General features: G+C 44.9%; 1 protein-coding gene across 3 annotated transcripts in view; it reads left to right on the top strand.

Moving 5' to 3' along the window:
- Positions 1-19,232, top strand: part of BTBD11 (BTB domain containing 11) — a 333,614-nt gene that overhangs the window by 260,934 nt on the left and 53,448 nt on the right. For all 3 annotated transcript variants that reach the window (XM_027541876.1, XM_027541878.1, XM_027541875.1), the window contains one exon: positions 17,473-17,638. In XM_027541876.1, the coding sequence (XP_027397677.1) occupies positions 17,473-17,638 (166 nt within the window). The remainder of the gene's footprint in view (positions 1-17,472; positions 17,639-19,232) is intronic.

Raw genomic sequence — 19,232 nt, 5'->3', positions numbered from 1 at the left:
ATGCACTTCTCTGGGGTTCAATTTCTGTATCTATAAAATAGGAACCATAATATTCCCACTCTTTATCAGAAGAATTAAGTAAAATGATATAATTAAACCATTTAACACCACGTAGGAAGTAAACTGGGCTTCCCTGGTGGCTCAGCAGTAAAGAATCTGCCTGCAATGCAGGAGACGTGGGAGACATGGTTCAATTCCTGGGTCTGGAAGATTCCCTGGAGAAGGAAATGGCAACCCACTCCAGTATTCTTGCTATGAAAATCCCGTGGACAGAGGAGCCCGGTGGGTTACAGTCCGTAGAATCGCAACGAGTCAGACATGGCTGAGTGACTGAACACACACACAGCAGGTAAATCATGTAGCATACTCGTGTCACAGAAGATGCACATTAAATATTAGCGAATATCCTTGCTCCCCCACTGGGGACCAAGGAGGTCAGCTTCTCCTGATTACCAAAAACAATAGCCTCAACTTCCTCTAAGAGGGACAAGGAATAAATATCTTGAAGCGATGTGCTAGTGTGCCAACAAGGGATGTGGTTTGTAGCCCAGGCTGAAGGCAGGTGTGTCCTGGCCCTTCTTCTCTGGTGGCTCAGTCCCCCCTCCAAGTGCAGGAAGAAAATTGATTGGGGCTGACTGGCTTGGGGGCCACTGTCCCCACCTCAGTGATTTCCGAGTTCCTCGGGATACTCAGGTTTTATATTTTCTCTGAAGTGTGGGATTTTTGAAGACCATCATTGGATGGTATCCTGGAACTTTGACCAAAGTCATTGATTGTCTGTTACCAGCTGTACTTGCAACCTTAGATGAAGTCACTAGCAGGAAACAACAACAGAAAGGAAGATGTGTAGACAACAGATACGGCCTTTCATTGATGGGGGCTTGTCCCAAGTGGTCAGAGGTTAGGGAGGGGGCATAGAATACTCCAGAAGAAAAAGTCATAGCTCAGCCTTTATCTCAAAGAGTAGCTTCTTTCTCTCTTTAGGGCTGGGCCAGAAATCTGTTTCCTTGATTGCGGGGCCTGCCACAGAACATGGGCAGGCCCACGTTTACTGGGCACATAGTTGGAGCCCAGTAAATACTTGTTGAATGAATGAATGATACAAAGGGCTGTTACCAAGTGTGTTGCTGATACTAGACGTGACAGACAGGGCTTTTCCTACCTAATTCAGATGCAAAGCAACATGGAGACAGTGGTAGGCAGGTGAGGTTCAGGCAGGGAACTCAGAAGAAAGGTCTTAACTGAGATGCTTTGGGGAGGCACTCTGGCAGACTGGTGGCCACTGAAGTCATGGGTAGGCCTGAAGCCCAGGAAAAGGACCAATGAAGAGGCGTCATCACGAGACAGAAGGCGAGGGCTCCCAGGTCCGAGAAAAGCCTGAAGAAAGTGAGGTAGCAGATGTAGGAAACTGAGATGGGGAGGGGTTGCCAGCATCCGAGGCTATCCACAGGCAGAGAAGATGCAGACCAACAGGAGGCGCCTCGGCTTGGCACTGCGGGAGACACCAGGGCCCGAAGCAGCAGTTTCAACAGCCCAGCGTGGGCAGAAACCAGATTGTACCCGCACACAGTTTGCCAACACTTGGAATTTGTTCTGAGCTTCCAAAGTGTTGAAAGTAAAACAAACACATTTGGTGCTTACAGAAAGGCAGAAAACTAAATCTTAAATGGTATTTGGGGCTCACTTCCGACTGGGGCTTCAGATTCAGTCCGGAAGTTTGAGAGTGTGTAGTTTGCCACATGAGATTTGACTTCCTGGGAACAGGTTTTTTTTGGGGGGGAGGGGGTCCCCTCTTGAGTCAAATTTCTGTCCAAGATGCTTATTTTCTCATCTGCGAGCAAACCTCCCAAACTCTAGGTGAAAATGTTAGTTACACAGAAGTGTTAACTTCCCTTAGCAATAAGCCAGCCAACCAGTACTTACCATACAGCCATATCCTTATACAAAGTCCTTCATATAAGGTCATGACAGTGGTGCTCTGGGTAACGATGAAGGAGCAGGTCCCATCCTTCAGAAAGTTTGTAGTCAACCCAGCGATTAGAGCATATGTGCCGTTTTTTCCAAAGTGAACTTGTCTTTTACAAGCTCATGGAATCACCCTATGACAGATGAAGAACCACCAGACTGGGTGATCTCCAAAGTCTTTTCGAGCTCTGTGGGTTATTCAGTTTTGTGGTCTGATTTTCTGTGTGTAAATGGTGTGACACTTTTCCCCATGGAGGAAACTGAGGTGTGCAGAGGGTGAAAGAATGAGCGGAGCTTCAGCTCACATCTCCTGTATTGCACAGGATGACAGAGGGAACGATCGTGAGTTGTAGACCAGACACTGTCCTGGGTGCTTCTCACATTGTTCAGTCTCCCCTGTCTGCATGCAAGACTATTTTCCTCTTCACACCCGAGGGAACTGGGGCTCCAGGAGGCTGGGAAATCTGGCTACCATCACATGTAGAAAGAGCCTCATCTTGGATTAGAACCAGGCCTGTCTGACTCCAAAGCCCAAGTTCTCGCCACTAAAACAGTAATTTCAGAAACAAATATCATATATTAATGCATGTATGTGGAATCTAAAAAAATGGTATAGATGATCTTATTTGCAAAACAGAAATAGAGACACAGACATAGAGAACAAATGCATGGACACCAAGGGAGGAAGGGAGGGTGGGATGAATTGGGAGATCGAGGTTGACATATATACACTATGGATATTAGTTATAAAATAGATAACTAACAAGAACCCACTGTATAGCTCAGGGAACTCTATTCAGTGCTCTGTGGTGACCTAAATGGGAAGGAAATCCAAAAAAGGGGGGATATATGTATACGTTGAGCTGATTCACTTTGCTATACAGAAGAAACTAATACAACATTGTAAGGCAACTATACTCCCATAAAAATTAGTTTTTAAGGTAACTTCAGTCAAAGAATCAGCATTGGGAAATGGGAAACAGACTTTTGAACGAGGCACACTGGTTCATCTTGGAAGGATCAGCCTCTAGCCTTAGTTCTCCTTAGAAATTTTTATGCCTGTCAGTCTCCTGTGTCAATCTACCCTGTCAGCATCATCCAAGGCCAAAGATCCCTGAGAAGTAACATAAAAATAGTCCAAGAAATGTATGAAAAGAGGCTCAGCCTGCCTAGTAACCCTGGAAATGAGATCTGGAACCACACCCTACTGTGTATTTCATTCCCATTAGACTGGCGGATTTGAGAAAAGCTATAGAAGAGCACGGACTCTTAAACAGCACCAGAGGGGACTCTGAATCCACTTTCAAGTAAACTTGAAAACACATAATGCTACTCCTAGGTCTATACCCTGGAGAAACTCTCCCCTGTGTACAAAGATGTTTATAGATGCAGTGTTTGTAATAACAAAATACAAAAAAGAACAAATAACAAAAAACAAAAAAGAAAAGAGAAAGGAACGAGCTTTCTACTGGAGAACAGATGAATAAATGCTGCTATGTTCATTCACAGGAATGCCAACTAGCAAAGAAAATAAATGAACTAGAGCTACATATTATTATATAAATCTCAGAGACAATATTGTGCAAAAAAAGCAAGTTGAGGCAGGATTTGGGTTTAATGCTAACATTTACATAAAGCCTACCAACATGCAAAATAGTCTACATATTAGTAGGAATTCATAAAATAGTAAAAGCGTATATATATAAAGCAAGATAGCTATGATAAATGTCAAATTCAGGGGAGGTGGTAATCTCAGGAGGGTAGAAGAGATGATGGAATCAAGATAGGTGTACAGAGGTCTTTGTATTTAAAACGCTTTATTTTTTCAGTTGGGTTGGGTAGTGGACATGTCGGGGTCATTGTACTACTATATATTTTATGTATGCCTAAAATAACCCACTAACAGTAAAATTTACTTAGCCAGTGTTTGGAACAGCACCCTCGAAGGCTGGTCCTGGGATACTAATAAATATTATTTTAAAATTTGAAGTGGTTCAATAAATTTGGAAGACACTGGATTAAATAAAATTTAACATTTTTTTAAAAAATTCTGTCTTTAACACCCCATGTTTCTTGTCAATCCCCAAAAGAAGGTCGTCCTATTAAATTATTTTACCATAGATCAGGAGTCAGCAAGCTAGAGCTGCCTGCCACCTATTTTTGTATAAGAAGTTGTATTGGGAAATAGGCATGCCCATTTGTTTATCATTGTTTATGACTACTTTCACTACCAAGGCAGAGCTGAGTATTTGTGGCAGAGACCAAATGGCCCATGAAGCCTAAAATATTTACTCTTTGGCCCTTTACAGAAAAAAAAAAAAATGTGCAGATCTGGAGACTTACTTCCCTGGCAGTCTAGTGCTTAAGACTCCATGCTTCCACTGCAGAGGGCACAATTTTGATCCCTGGTTAGGGAACTGAGATCCTGTATGCCACATGGCATGGCCAAAAAATAGAGGGGAAAAAAATGTTTTCAATGTGCAGATCTGTTTATGGGATTGGTGTTACTAGGAATTAATTTGGGGATTGTAACAATAGAACTTTGCCCTTTACATCTCAGGAATTGGTTCATTTATTTGTGAAATTTTTTATGAAGAAGACTATCCATTCTTTCTAGAATCCCTTAGAAGGTGGTGTTTCATCTTTGACCTTCAGCACCCAGTGCAATAGCCACTATATATTAGTGCTTCACTGAATTGATTTAAATTAAAGATCCATTTGTGGAATGGATTAATTAGGATATAGATTCATTAGCTGTAACATACATAGGAAATGCTTGTGGCTTGGATAAAACAGGAGCTTAACATTTTCCTCATCTAACAATCAAGGCTTGGGCAGTCTGGGGTGTTATGGCAGCTCCAGGTCAGAGACCCAGGCACCCTCCCTCTTGTTGCTCTGTGATCCCTTAGGTGATACCTTTCTCTGCATAGCCCAACATGGCTGACCCCACCCACCAGGGCTATGGCTGTCGGGTGGGAAGAGGGAACGTAGGATAGGGCCTGCTCCAGAGATTGCACACATCACTTCCCCTCACTCCCTATTGGTCAGCACTTAGCTGCAAGGGAACCTGGGAAATGTAGTCTTTATCTGGGCAGACATGTGCCCAGCTAAAAATTCAGGTTCTACAATTCATACATTAAAAAAAGGTAAAGGATTCTGGAGGACAGCAGTGAATCTGTGCCCCAAAAAAAGATACATTAAGGGCTTGCCAAAATCAATAGTGACTCCTTTCTGTAAGGAAAGGCCTTATTTTCAACTCTTAAGCCATGAGTGGGAGGAAGGAAGGCTCAACATGGAGGGGGTATATAAAGAATCTGCCTGCAATGCAGGAAACCTGGGTCTGATCCCTGGATTGAGAAGATCCCCTGGAGAAGGGAATGGCAACCTGCTCCACTATTCTTACCTGGAGAATTCCATGGACAGTCCATAGGGTGGCAAAGAGTCAGGATATGACTGAGCAGCTAACACTTTCACTTTTTTTTTTCATGGCTGATTCACAGTTGTTGTACAGCAGAAGCCAACACAGTATTGTAAAGCAATTACCCTCCAAATAATAGAATAAAATAAGCCATGCTGCCAGAGCAAGAGACATGTAACTATGGTTCATTATTTTCTACTCAAAGTAACATGACAACATGTTCAGATATGAACACACCAGTTTGGTTTACCTACACCTGGTGTTTGAGATGTCTTTTTTCACATATTTGAACAGACCTAGAATTTCTATTTTGGCAAAGTGGGTTTTGCCACTAACTGAGCATTTACTTCTAAGGAGGAGAAAGTTTTCAGGCCCCTTGCTACATCTCACAAGGCAGAAAAGATGGGCTGGGAGGAGGAGAATATGGAATCACACTTTTGTTACATTATCCACGACAGGTTTAATGAGCTGGCTCTTTAAAGTACAGAGTACTTCAATAGTAGCATTAAACAGCAAGTGGGCACAACTTTTGGACAAAGATTTCTCTGAACTTTGCAAGCATTATATGTTCCATTTGCTGCAATCATGTAATTTTTTTCTCAGAAAGGTGCACAGAGATCTCAGTGTGACTTACTTCAGCACAAAACAGTCTCAATTTGTTCGTCTTTTTGCTACCCAAAAGAAAAGGAAAAACTCCTTACTGAGGGGACTTGAAGGCTGTGAAAAGGACTTTGGCTTCCTTGGGAAAATGTGTTGAGGAGGGGGCCTGAGGGCCTCTATCCAAGTGAGGCCTAGTTCTCTGATTTGCCATTTCACGATTCATTTCTGAAGGTACCATTTTATTGTCACGCTTACAGAATCCTGTAATGAGAACTGCCTGATACATGAGATGATGCAAAAAAAAAAATTGTATTTCCCTCCACCAGGGTTTCTCAGCCTCAGCACTGTTAACATCTTGGGCTGAATCACTGTTGGGGCATCATCCTGTGTATTGTAGAATGTTTAGTGTCATCTTTCACTTCTACTTGCTAGATGCCAGTAGCATCTTCCTAGTTGGGACAGCCAGAAATGTCTCCAGACATTGCCAGATGTCCCCTGGGAGACAAAATCACCCTTGTTTGAGATACCTGCAACACCTAAAGGTATCCATAGGAAGACTTGCTAAATAACCTTAGAAGACATGAATTCTGCTCCTAAATACATCTAGTGTGAAAGTGAAAATGTTAGTCGTTTAGTCGTGTCTGACTCTCTGCAACCCGGTGGACCCCGCCGAGCTCCTCTGTCCATGCGATTTCCCAGGCAAGAATACTGGAGTGGGTTGCCTTTCCCTTCTCCAAGCAATCTCCCTATGACCCCTAGAAATTAGTGAAATCTCCTCAGGCTTCCAGTTTCCTTAGGAAGATAAGGTATTGAGCTGAGTGCTGTCCTTTAGCACTGACCTCCTGGGATTCTGTAGGTCAGAAGCTGTAACCTTGGGTCTAGAATTTGACTTGAAGGAAAGAACAGTTTGGGGGGAGAATTTTCAGTGAGGGACACAGCATGCATGCAGGCAAGAAAGAGGTAGGGAAATGTGTGTATGGAGTGGGAAGCAGGCCTCGTGGCTGGAACAGTGAGAAGGAAGAAATGATTGGGAGGTGGGGAACGTTCCAGAGGGACAGCCACCGGACAACCTTGAATTTGAAGCCTGTGATTAGGAATTTATATTTCTTTGGCACCCAGCCCAGGACTTGGCATCTAGTAGGTACCCAGGCAGCATTTGAATAGAATCAAAAGAACTTGGGAGGCCTTTGGTAGCACAGAGAGACAGGGGAGTATGGTGGTAAGAGCAGGGCTCCAGCAACAGCCTGCCTGGTTCAAATCTCAGTTCCGCTTACTACTTTCAGGCTCTGTGACCTGGGGCAATTTTCTCAGCCTCTCTGTGCTGCAGTTTCTTCTTCTGAACAACAAAGATAAATTTTCTAGGGTTAAAGTAAGGATTAGATAAGTTCATATGTGTGAATGAGTATATTTGTGGATGTGTGCATGCACATATATATGTGTGTATATGTATATAACGGGGTTTCCCTGGTGGCTCAGTGGTAAAGAATCTGCCTGCAATGCAGGAGACTCAGGTTCGATCCCTGGGTCAGGAAGATTCCCTGGAGGAGGAAAGGGCAACCTGCTCTAGTATTCTTGCCTGAAAAATCCCATGGATCCTGGCAGGATGCCATCCATGGGATCACAAAGAGTCAGACATGACTGAGCACATACACACATATGCATGTAACAAAATACGTTTATTGAAAGCATATATATATAATAAAATATATATATTAAAATTAGAACAATTCCTTATACACAATAAGTACTGTATGAGTTTGTTATTATTATATCACTATTATTGTTTGAAAACCAATAAAATATTTTTAGTATGCCTGGCATACTGCTTGAAATATAATAGGTGATTATAATTCATTCTGAATGAATGAATTAACCAAGATTTTGTAAAATATTGGCTTCTTCATACCCATCTATGATACTAGAATTTATTACATACCAACCTTCCCTAGTCCATAGTCCAAACTCAGACATCCCAGAACCAGGCAAGGAACACCAATAAGTGGACTCGACTGGAAATGAGACAAGAACGAGGCATGTATATGCCTCACATCAAAGTTTTCCAGCTGTTTTCAAACCTTGTGCTGGTGAGCAACATGGGTGTTAGGAATGCACTGACCTATAGTTTGCCCCTCTGCTCCTAGGCCAGGCATCTGTCCCTCCTTCCTAAAATTCCCTTCCAGGCAGAGACAGAGGGTGGCTTTCCTTGTGGCTCTTCGAGAACCACTGGGCTGTTTTTGAATAAAAGTGTAAACTGGCAAATTCTTGGACTTGTTTCCTCCCAGGTTGGCCTCATCCAGCGCCCAGTAAGCTGGGAAACTAGATGCGTTTCTCTCCCAGGAGACCCTCTTGGCTGCAGTAATAAGTATTTGCATGAAATAAAAGCAAAAACTGAGAATTAAAATGTCAGGATGGAGTCAGGGAGAAAAGCTGTCACCCAGTAAATAGTGGTATATAAGCACCAGAAAACCCATCAAAAACTCAAAGAATGTCCATGCTTGGAGGCACAAGAGCTTGACTAACTCAACACCCCCATTTTATACACAAGGAAACTGAAGCTGTCAGTGGGGGCGAGGAAAGACCTGCCTTGGGACTGGAGGATTGTTCAGTTGGAGGATGGGGAAGGGGGACCGAGATTCCAGATGGCCTGATTAAATCCCTAGAAAGAGGACCTGCAATTATAACATAATAGTGTCGTATTAAGTATGCATCCCATGTATTGGGCAATTATGGTCACACACTGTGCTGAGCAGTTCAAAAGTATCATGTTTAATCCTCCTTGAAGATAGAGACAGTGAGTACTGTTGCTGTCACGCCTGCTTTGCAGAGTGTAACAGACAGAGGCTGTAATGGACGGAGGCTGAGGGAGGTTAAGCTCCCCACCCCCGGTAGCAAGGAAGAAGCCAGACAGGGATGTGGAGTCTGGTGCTGGGCCCTGGGCTCCGCTTCCTGCGTTGTTTCAGAGGTTTGGCGTTGGTCGCTCAGACTTGAGCCTCAGTTTCCTTGCCAGTATTACGGGAATAATGATAGCAACAGTTCCTTCAAGGAGAGACTCCTTTGAAGTGGTGGGTGCTGTACTTCGCACAGCACCTGGTACATAATGAGCATGCAGGAAGCGTAGCTTCTTTTTAATTATCACTGATGAGGAGGTCATGGTTGTGAGAACTGTGTAGGCCTTTGGGGGTACAGGTCCCAGGGTTATGGGGAGTCCCTTTGGAAACCCAGTGGTTGCCAGCACATCACTAAGAACTGGACAGTGTAAGACTAGTCAGTAGGACCAACTCTGGATCCAGACTGCTTGAGTTCAAACCCTGACTCCGCCTTGTCAGCTGTGTGACAATGAACAAGTTAATTAACCACTCTGTGCCTCATTTTCCTCATCTGTAAGACAGGTTCATGATAACAGTAATGCCTTTCTCATAGGGTTTATTGAGGCTTCCCAGGTGGCTCAGACTGTAAAGAGTCTGCCTGCAGTGCGGGAGACCCGGGTTTGATCCCTGGGTTGGGAAGATCCCCTGGAGAAGGAAATGGCAAGCCACTCCAGTATTCTTGCCTGGAAAATCTCATGGACGGAGGAACCTGGCAAGCTATAGTCCATGGGGTCACAAAGAGTCAGACATGACTAAGCGACTTCAATCATAGGGTTATCATGAGAGTTAAACAAGTGAATATTTGTAAAAAAAATTTATGATATGCCTGGTCCATGGTCGTTGCTTTCTAAGTCTTTGTTAGATGAGTAAAGCATGTAATGTTAGTGTCCCTATTTTACGCAGGAGAAACACAAAGGAGATTAAGTCACTTGTGCAGCGTTACCAGTGAGTGAGGGCAGAGCCAAGCGGTAAACCCAGGCAGTCTGGCTTCTGAGCCCACAGCCTAGGGAATTTAGCAGCGTTCCACTGGAGCTCAGGGAACCTGGAAGCTGCCGGATACCGGATTGGTCCTAGGGATGGAGGAGGTGAAGGGGTCTGGGAGCCTGGCTGGGTAGGCCGACCGCATCCTGAGAGGTTCTGCCTTTTCTTGCTATTGAACTGTTCCAGAAACTGTGCTTTCGTCGAATGTGACTCCCATCCCTCCTCCCTGCCCAGCTGTTGTCATCACTTCCAGTTTGCCTGCAGAAGCACACAGGACAGGAATGGCAGCCCTTCTTGGGGCAGGTTTCCCCACTAGGAAAAGGGCTGCCTTTATTCTGGTAGAGTTTGTTAGATACAGTGTCTAATGTGAGGCCTTAAGAAGTGCTATTCCTAAAATGTTCTTTAGTCTCCATGTCTGTGAATCTGCTTCTTTGAAATATAGTGTGTTTTCTGTAGTCTACACCTCGCTTTGTGATTTGTAATAATGATTATGAGATCTCTCACATTTAATGAGTGCTGTGTGCTAAGCTCTGTTCTCTTCCACACACTGTACATGGATTATCTCATTTAATCCCCACCCAAAGTCCTACAAGGAATGTATTATTACTAAAAGCTCATTTTACAGATGAGAAAACTGAACAACACAGAGGTTAAATAACTTGCCCTGTGATCAAGAAGCTGCTAAATAGTAGAGCTGGGAAAAACCAGAGGTCATGCTCGGAACCTCTATGCTAGCGTTAAAACTAATAAATGAATAAAATGTGTCTGAGGCTTCACCAGCTTGAATCTGTCAGTTGGAGTGCATCAAGGGGAAAAAAAAAAGATATCAGCAGAATGTATCAGCTCTGGCCTCAATACCGCCTCCTTCCCAGAGGGAAAAGGCAGTGCAATTAACTGCAGTCCTCAGGCCTGCAGGCCTCCTGGAAAACATCTTTCTGAAGTCATGTTCCTGAAGTGGTAGGAAATACCGAAAATAGTCTCTTGGGGCCGGGGCCCTTGAGAAATCAGAGAAATTGACCACCTTGGTAGCTGACCTCTTACTTAAACTGATCAGATTTTGTATGGCATCACTGAAAGTCACTCAAAGGGAAAACCACAGGGTTGATTACCTTCTGGTAAAGCCCCAGGTGACTGGCTTAGTAGACTTCTGCGTAAATAAATTCTGCACGTGGGCAGGCACACACATTTGTCCAGGCCACAGGGGGACCTGCTGGTCCTTCTAAGACCAATCCCTCAAGACTTTCCAGAAAGAGTAAATGGAGCTCTGAGTCGTGTGTACAGGAATGCTGCAGGAACTAAGATTTTGCAGAGTTAAATTTTCTAACAAACCCAGTTGAACAGAAAGTCGTGTTTTCATAGACCTTTATGGCAATTGTTTCTTACCTGCTTCAGTTTGCCTGCCTGCATGGGCTAGCAGAATTCAGTAACCAAAACAATTACTTATTTTGCATGACCAAGGGATTCTTGATGAACAGGCGGTTCCTGGGATCTGTTCCCAAGAACGAATGGTGGTTCATGCATGGATCACCCATCAGTTAGTGCCATGAGGCTTCAGGCACTGTTGGGGATACAACAGATAAGAGGATAAATGCGGTCCTACCCTCAGGAAGTTGACCTGCTCACAGGGGAATGGATAGTTAGGGAGTTTGGGATGGACAGGTACACACTGCTGTATTTAAAATGGATAACCAACAAGGACCTCCTGTATAGTACAGGGAACTCTGCTCAATGTTATGTGGCAGCCCAGATGAGAGGGGAATTTGAGGGAGAATGGTGGTAGTGGTGGCGATTTAGTCTCTAAGTCCTGTCCAACTCTGAGACCCCATGGACTGTAGCCCACCAGGCTCCTCTGTCCATGAGATTTTCCAGGCAAGAATACTGGAGTGGACTGCCATTTCCTTCTTCAAGGGATCTTCCCCAGCCTGAGTCTCCTGCACTGCAGGGGGATTCTTTACCAACTCAACCACCAGGGAAGCCCTTGGGAAAGAATGGATATATGTATATGTATGACTGGGTCCCTTTGCTGTCCACCTGAAACTATCACAACTTTGTTAATCAGCTATTGTTGTTGTTGTTTAGTCACTGAGTCATGTTCAACTCTTTTTCGATCCTATGGACTATAGCCCCCCAGGCTCCTCTGTCCATGGAATTTCCTAGGCAAGAATACTGGAGTGGGTTGCCATTTCCTTCTCCAGGGCATCTTCCTGAGCCAAGGATGGAACCCATGTCTCCTGCACTGGCAGGTGGATTCTTTTACCCCTGAGCCACCAGGAAAGTCCATAGCATCTATTCTCCATTATAAAATAAAAAGTTTTTTTAAAAAGTGTGCCAGGGACTTTTCTGGTGGTCCAGTGGTTAAGACTCCACTTCTAATGCAGGGGGCATGGGTTTGATCTCTGGTCAGAAGATCCCACATGCCGCACAGAGTGGCCAAAAAAATTAATTTAAAAAGTGTGCCAAAAAAAAAAAAAAAAAAGCTTTTTAAAAAGTGAAAAAGTATATCAATAAAATAGTCAGAGGCTGTGAAAAGTGCTAACAAGGATACAGATGAAACTGGCCTGGAGCTGAGGTGTATAAAGATAGGAGAGAAATTTGCCTTCCTTTAGATGGTCAATGAAGACGTCCTTTGGACAGGACATCCAAGCTCACACTTGAGAAGCAAGAAGGATCCAGGCCTGCAAAGAGCCAGGGGAAGGGCATTCTAGCGAGAGGGAACTATGCAAGTAATGTCCTCGAGGTGGGAAGGACCTTGGCCAGTTGAAGGGACAGACGAGAGAGACGAGTTGCTAGTGAGAATGAAGGCAGAAGGAGAATGTTGGAGAGCAGGTCAGGGCCAGCACCCCATAGCCTGGCAGGTCATGCATGGGGAGCTGGAGTCTATTCTCAGTACATGGGAAGGCATTGAAAGATGTTAAGCAGAGGCAGAACATGGTCCTTTAGACATTTTTTTAATTAATTTTTTGGCCCCACCCTGCAGCCTGTGGGATCTGAGTTCCCTAACCAGGCATTGAACCCGTACCCTTGGCAATGAAAATGCCAGAATCCTAACCACTGGCCCACCAAGGAATTGCCCCATAGAGGTTTTAAGCTCACTCTCAACTTGTGTGAGAAACTGGTTCAGATAAAGAGAAGAATGAAAGTGCTTTTGTATGTGTGTGACAAATTAAATCACATGGAAAACTTTTACTAAAATATTTCAAAAGACGACTTTCCAAAATATAAAAACCTGAATAACTGTCCCTTTCCAGTCCTCCCGTGCTAATGACCCAAGCCAAAGTTCTGTCATATTCTGAGCCTGAAAGATGAATTCTTATGTCTGTGCTTGGTGCTCGACAGTCCTTGTTTGTCAGCAAGTGTCTAGAATATCACAGACCTGAGATTTAAAAATATGCCCAGACCTGAAAAGACTCTGTCTTACAAGCACTTTCCTAGAACTGAGGTTACGACCTCTAAGCAAGAGATGCTGGTGTTTAGAACCAGGGTATGAGCCGTGGAGGTGGAGGGAAGTGAGCGGATTTGGGGTCTGAGATTTGAGTGGCAGCATTAACAGCTGATGGGATGGATATGGGAATGAGAGGAGGTTCCAGCCAGAGCGCTGGGGTGGGCAATGGTGCCTTTTATGGAGGTGGGATGACAGGAGGACGAGGATGGAGAGTGGGTGTGGACAAATGTTCATACAAAGTTCCATCTGGGACATGCTCAGTTTGAGGGTCTGAAAGCCACTGAAGCTGTTTGGTCCAGTAGGCAGTTGTATGTGTGAGCATGCCAGCATGACAGAGAAGTGCCAGCGTCGGGGTGAGGGCTCACAGATCAGCCTGGTCAACTCCCGACTTGTCACTTACCAGCTCTATGACTTGGGCAGTTTCCTCATCTCTGGAACAGGGCCCCCAAGAGGACCTTCATTGTCATGCTGGTTGTATGAGTTAATACATGGAAAGAGCTTAGATTTCAATAGTAAGTATTCAATAAATGTTGGCTCCCTGTAATAACAATTATCATCCTCATCATCTTAGCGACAGTAATTTTCTTGCCATTTCTCTCTTTCTAATTAAAATCAAGGACCTCTGTAGCTGGTAAACACTTCTCCTAATGTTCCTGGAATTATTGCTTTACCAGCCTGGGAGCTCCCTGAACATGGGGTGGTGTCTGTGTCTTTCCATAAGCGCCCCTCCCGGTGCCCACTCACAGGACGCACCTCAGTAACCTTCATCCAGTCTCGTAGAACTTAGCTTGATTCCAAAAACAAAAAACGATGCTTATTTAAGAAAGGCAATCAGGCATTGAGGAGAGCAGAAGGGCCTCAGATACAGACAGGAGAGGAAATTGCAAATTCAGTGATGGTGACAATTCACAGCATCTTTGCTCCCCAAGATTTCACAAAGCAACCTCTTCCAGAGTTAGACAGTGGTCTGTTACAAGAAAGATTTCCTTACCACTAGTCAGATCAGATACCCCCTCCCCGAGATATGCACACACATCCCCCTCGGGGCTCCAGATACCTCAGTATAGCACCTGCAGGCCCCACCTCTCCCTTTCTGGAGGCTTCTGTGATGTGTGCCCCAGGATCTAGCCCTCTTCTCTCTGTCCTGTTCATTTTGGCCAAAGTGTCTGCCTTAATCAATGTGTGGAGAACATGTGTCCCTTAAATAAAGCCCACTACCACACCAAGCACCACCCCTCCCTCTGTCTACACTTTGGTGGGGTCCATGATCTCATTTCCTGTTCTTTTCAAGTCATGGCACATGGCTCTACCCTTGCCCAGATTTCTTTTTAAAGTTCAATTTGCTCAGTATTTGCAAGAGTATTTTTATTTGCTGACTCTGGCCACGTTATCTATAAGAACCCCAGGTCCAAATTCCCGTGAACTGGACTAAGACACCCTAGCGTACAGCCACATTCTGTGCCCTAGAATTTCTCATCATGGGTGCTGATGCCATGGCCTAAAGTCAGACTTGGCATCTTCAGCCCTTCCCCACCCACACCTGGGGAGCTCTCGGGCTTCCCTGGAAAGTCTTCCAACCAGGGTGGTCTTGGCTCCCCTACCTGCGGTGAAAAAGTCTTAATCTTGGAGTCCAGAGTCTGGGTCCAAGTGCAATACCTTTCTTAGTTCTTCCCAGGGCTCTTGTACAAATAGGCCCTTGGAGGCCTGGCGTGACGCCCAGTCCCTGAGGCCTGTGTGCAAATTACCCCAGGTCTAATCTAGCTTCCTTTCTCTGGACTCCATCTTCACTGCATCAGCTCCCTCTGGTGGCCAGAAGCAAACTCCTAGTGTCCTCTAAGATCCCTACCATCACCTATGACTGGGTTCCTATTTCAGGACAGCCTTCCTCCAAGGTTCCTTTGCCAGCTGAAATGAGGGATAGATCAGGAACCCGGTGAAAGGCCAAGGGCACACCCATCTCGGTCGATTCCTAGGACTCCCTCTGCTCTTCATCCCCCAGGTTCTTTCCCCCAGGTCCTAGCCCTACTGAGGAGCCTTAGTGCCACAAACTCTCAGAACAATACTTCCTCTCATTTCCCCCAAGAATAAAAACCAAAGTTCCCTGGCAAACTTAACCATTCCTCTTGCCACAAAGTGGGTTAGTTAGAGGCAGGACTAGAACCAGGAATTCTAAACCCCTGGCTCCTTTCCTGAGTATCCGCCCCCAGAATCAGCAAGGAGCAGGAATATGAAGGGGTCCGTGCCAGCGCTGACTCCCGCTGATGCAGGGCATGGAATTCACCAGCCTCGGGACAAGGGCCATCATCTGAGAAATGGGTGCCTGCTCATAGAGAAGACAAAACCCTCATCCTCTGCTCCTCCCAGCCTGCACTCAGCCTTTGTCACTTCCTGCTTGAGCAGTGACTTCTTCCCATCCAGCTGGTTCTTTTAGCACTAACACATCTCTCCACCTCTAGGGCCAGCTCCCCTCAAATTCATCCTCCACTCTCTCCCAGAGTTGGCCCTCCAACCATATCACTCCCGTGCTTGCTTAGAAACCTTCAGTGGCTCTTAAGGATAGTCTTAGGATTAAGTAAAGTGCCCCTCCCTCAGCTCCTGGGCTCCAGTTAGCTCCTGTAGCCCACCACATTTCATGTCTACACCTTTACTCAGACAAGACCTGCTCCAGGTTCTCCTACACTCTGTCCTTCTCTCTCCTTATTTAAACACATCTCTCTCCTTATTTAAAACACATCTCAAGGCACCCCCCAGGAAGCCTTGCTGGATCCCCTCGGTTCTGTTTGGTGCGCGTCTCTGATCACCTGTCACCGCAGTCACCACGAGGCACCCCGGTGACCAGGGCCTGTGCCCTCTGCCCTTCCGGACCTTGTGCACCTCTTGCAAACAGGCACTCAGTAAATGCTTGGTCATTTGATTTGATAATTCACCATGAGAAGAAGGTGACATCCTTTACAAGTAGAATTTGTACGCCTTTCTCGAATCCCTGACTCTCCTCCCTACACTTCCCTAAGCTGGCTCCCCGTGCCTCACTGGCTCGATTACTTTCTGGTGCATATTGCCACTAGGACTCTTATTTCATCTTGCCAGATTTCTGCCATGCTTCCACTTTGGAAGTAGAGACTCCAGGCCTTCCGTGTCCATTCAGCTAACATTTTTAATACCTCCACATACTGTGTGCTGTCTGGACCAGATGCAGAGACTTGTTAGACAGGGTATCTGCTCTCAAAAGTCCCCAGGCTGGAGGAGAATTTAAACAAGGAAAGAGGCAAATAGTATGAGTTGTGGTGAGGGGACAGGGTGACACAGCAGGTACCCAGGCCAGCTCTCCACAGACTGCCCTGGGCTCGCATCCCAGCTCCACTGCTTATCGGCTCTGTAGCCTTGGGTGAGTCCTATATCTGTGTCTGTTTCCCATGGTTAAAGGCGCAGGTGCTTCCCTTTTGGGGTTATGTGGGGAGTAAACGAATTAACTCATGTAAAGACTATACCAGAGAGCCTGCTGCTAAGTCACTTCAGTCGTGTCCAACTCTGTGTGACCCCATAGACGGTAGCCCACCAGGCTCCCCTGTCCCTGGGATTCTCCAGGTAAGAACACTGGAGTGGGTTGCCATTTCCTTCTCCAATGCATGAAAGTGAAAAGTGAAAGGGAAGTCGCTCAGTCCTGTCAGACTCTTCGAGACCCCATGGACTGCAGCCTACCAGGCTCCTCTGTCTATAGGGTTTTCCAGGCAAGAGTACTGGAGTGGGGTGCCATTGCCTTCTCCAATACTAGAGAGCCTAGCCTAGAGTATACAATCAGTAAATATTAGCCATGATTATTCTTAGCTCAGTATGCTGTGGGAGCAGAGGAGAGACAAGGCTAAGCATCAGTTACAAAGCAGGAAGGATCAAGAGATATCCGTATTCTAAATGGAGCCTGTGTGTGTGTGCTAAGTCGCTTCAGTTGTGTCTGACTCTTTGCAACCCTGTGGACTGTAGCCCACCACTGTAGCCCACCAGGCTCTTCTGTCCATGGGTTTCTCCAAGCAAGAATACAGGAGTGAGTTGCCATGCCCTTATCCAGGAACTGGAGCCTAGAAATGAGCAATTGACATGAACAGCAAATGAAAAGTCTCCTTGGTGGTTCCTAACTCTGTGCTCTCCAAGGAACAACCCTGATGAAGCCACGGCACCCAACTGACAATCTCTTCCTTCCTTAGGGCCGACGACTGCTTTTGCGCTTCTCGGAAGCTGGACGCAGTGGCCATCGAAGCCAAGTTTAAGCAGGACCTGGGTTTCCGGATGCTGAACTGTGGGCGGACAGACCTGGTGAAGCAGGCAGTGTCTCTCCTGGGGCCCGATGGGATCAACACCATGAGCGAACAGGTATGGGCCCTCCCAATGTCTGAATAGCCACCCCGCCTCCACCATATGCCCCGCCCTAGGGCAAGAGGGAAACAGCAGGCACTGAATAGAGGCTCCCTCTACTGGTGATGAAAAGTGATTTTTTTGTTGTTGTTGTTCCTATTGGTTTTTTTCCCTTAGTTTTTATTTTTTAAGTTTTTAAAATATCTTACAAAAGTATCCTTGTTCATCCTTATAGAAGTTTCACGTGATCATTGCAGCTGAAATGGAAAATAGAGAAAAATAGACTTATTCCAGAAAGGAAATAATGCCATCATCCAAATAACTATCATTTATATTTAGCATGTATCCTTCAAGTCCTTTTTCCGGCATGGTTAAAATTAGTTCTCTGCCGGCCTCTTAGTGCATCATGGAACTAATCCAAGCTGATTTTCACCAAACTTTCAGGATATGTTTAAGATACACAAAAGTCATTCTGAAGGACCCTAGGAGATGCCTCAGAATTAGTCAGCCACCTCCCAAACCCCTAAAAGTGACGTCCAGAGAGCTTGTGTGTCTATTGGGGAGATGTCCCCGTGTGGGTGAAAGATGTCATGCGTGGAGAAAACAAACAGCAGCTTTCAATGTTAGCCCCAGATGGAAAATCACAAGACAGATGGAGCTGTTTCTCACATGAGCAGCTCATGCAGCAAGTTCCAGAGATGGGATATTAGCTAGTAATTTTTTTGAGCAACACCAATGGAGCCCTAATACACACACACACATTATTTTTTTTAAAAAAACAGGGATTTATTATATTTTTTCTTTTTTTCAGTATTTTATATTTAAGATACTTCATAATATCATTAAATATTCTCTTTAAAATCACTTCAAATGGATACATTGGCTCAGATGGTAAAGAATCTGCCTGCAATGTGGGCCAACTGGGTTCGATCCCTGGGTCGGGAAGATCCCCTGGAGAAGAAAATGCCAAGGCACTCCAGTATTCTTGCCCGGAGAATTCCATGGACAGAAAAGCCTGGGGGGCTACAGTCCATGGGGTCGCAAAGAGTCAGACACGAATGAGCAACTAACAAAGTGGTCATATTATTTGTTCAGTTAAACATAGTTCAGTTGTTGGATTGTTTCAAATTACTTAAATCAATAGTACTGAGAGAGATATACTCACTACTCAAGTCTTTGCTCAAATCTGATTATTTCATTAGAGAAATTTTTTAAAGTGGAAATAGTTGCTCAAATGCATCAATTTATCTTAAGGTCTTCAATCTCAAATTACTTCCTCAGGGACTGTTTCCTTGTACACACTCTCCAACTATTTATGTGTACCCTGTTAATCTTTTACTCTCTTTTGCTTGTTTTTCATTAGAGTTTAATTGGTTTTCTTCTTTATTTCAAAGTGCTCTTTACATATTAGGCATATAACCCTTTGTGATAATGTGACACATATGTCTCAATTTATTGTTTACCTCTTAATTTTGTTTATGTTTTCAATCTCACATCCTCAATGCTGTCAAGACTTTCTTTTGTGCTTTCTTCCATTACTTTATACCTTTTAGAAACAGATTCAGTTAGATGTCTTTTATGGTTTTAATTTTTTTCTCTACATTTCTAATCA

The sequence above is a fragment of the Bos indicus x Bos taurus genome, chromosome 5 (assembly GCF_003369695.1).
Source record: "Bos indicus x Bos taurus breed Angus x Brahman F1 hybrid chromosome 5, Bos_hybrid_MaternalHap_v2.0, whole genome shotgun sequence".
NCBI classification, from domain to species: Eukaryota; Metazoa; Chordata; class Mammalia; order Artiodactyla; family Bovidae; genus Bos; species Bos indicus x Bos taurus.
The sequence above is the reverse complement of the archived record's forward strand: the minus strand, read 5'-3'. Positions and strand labels throughout refer to the sequence as shown.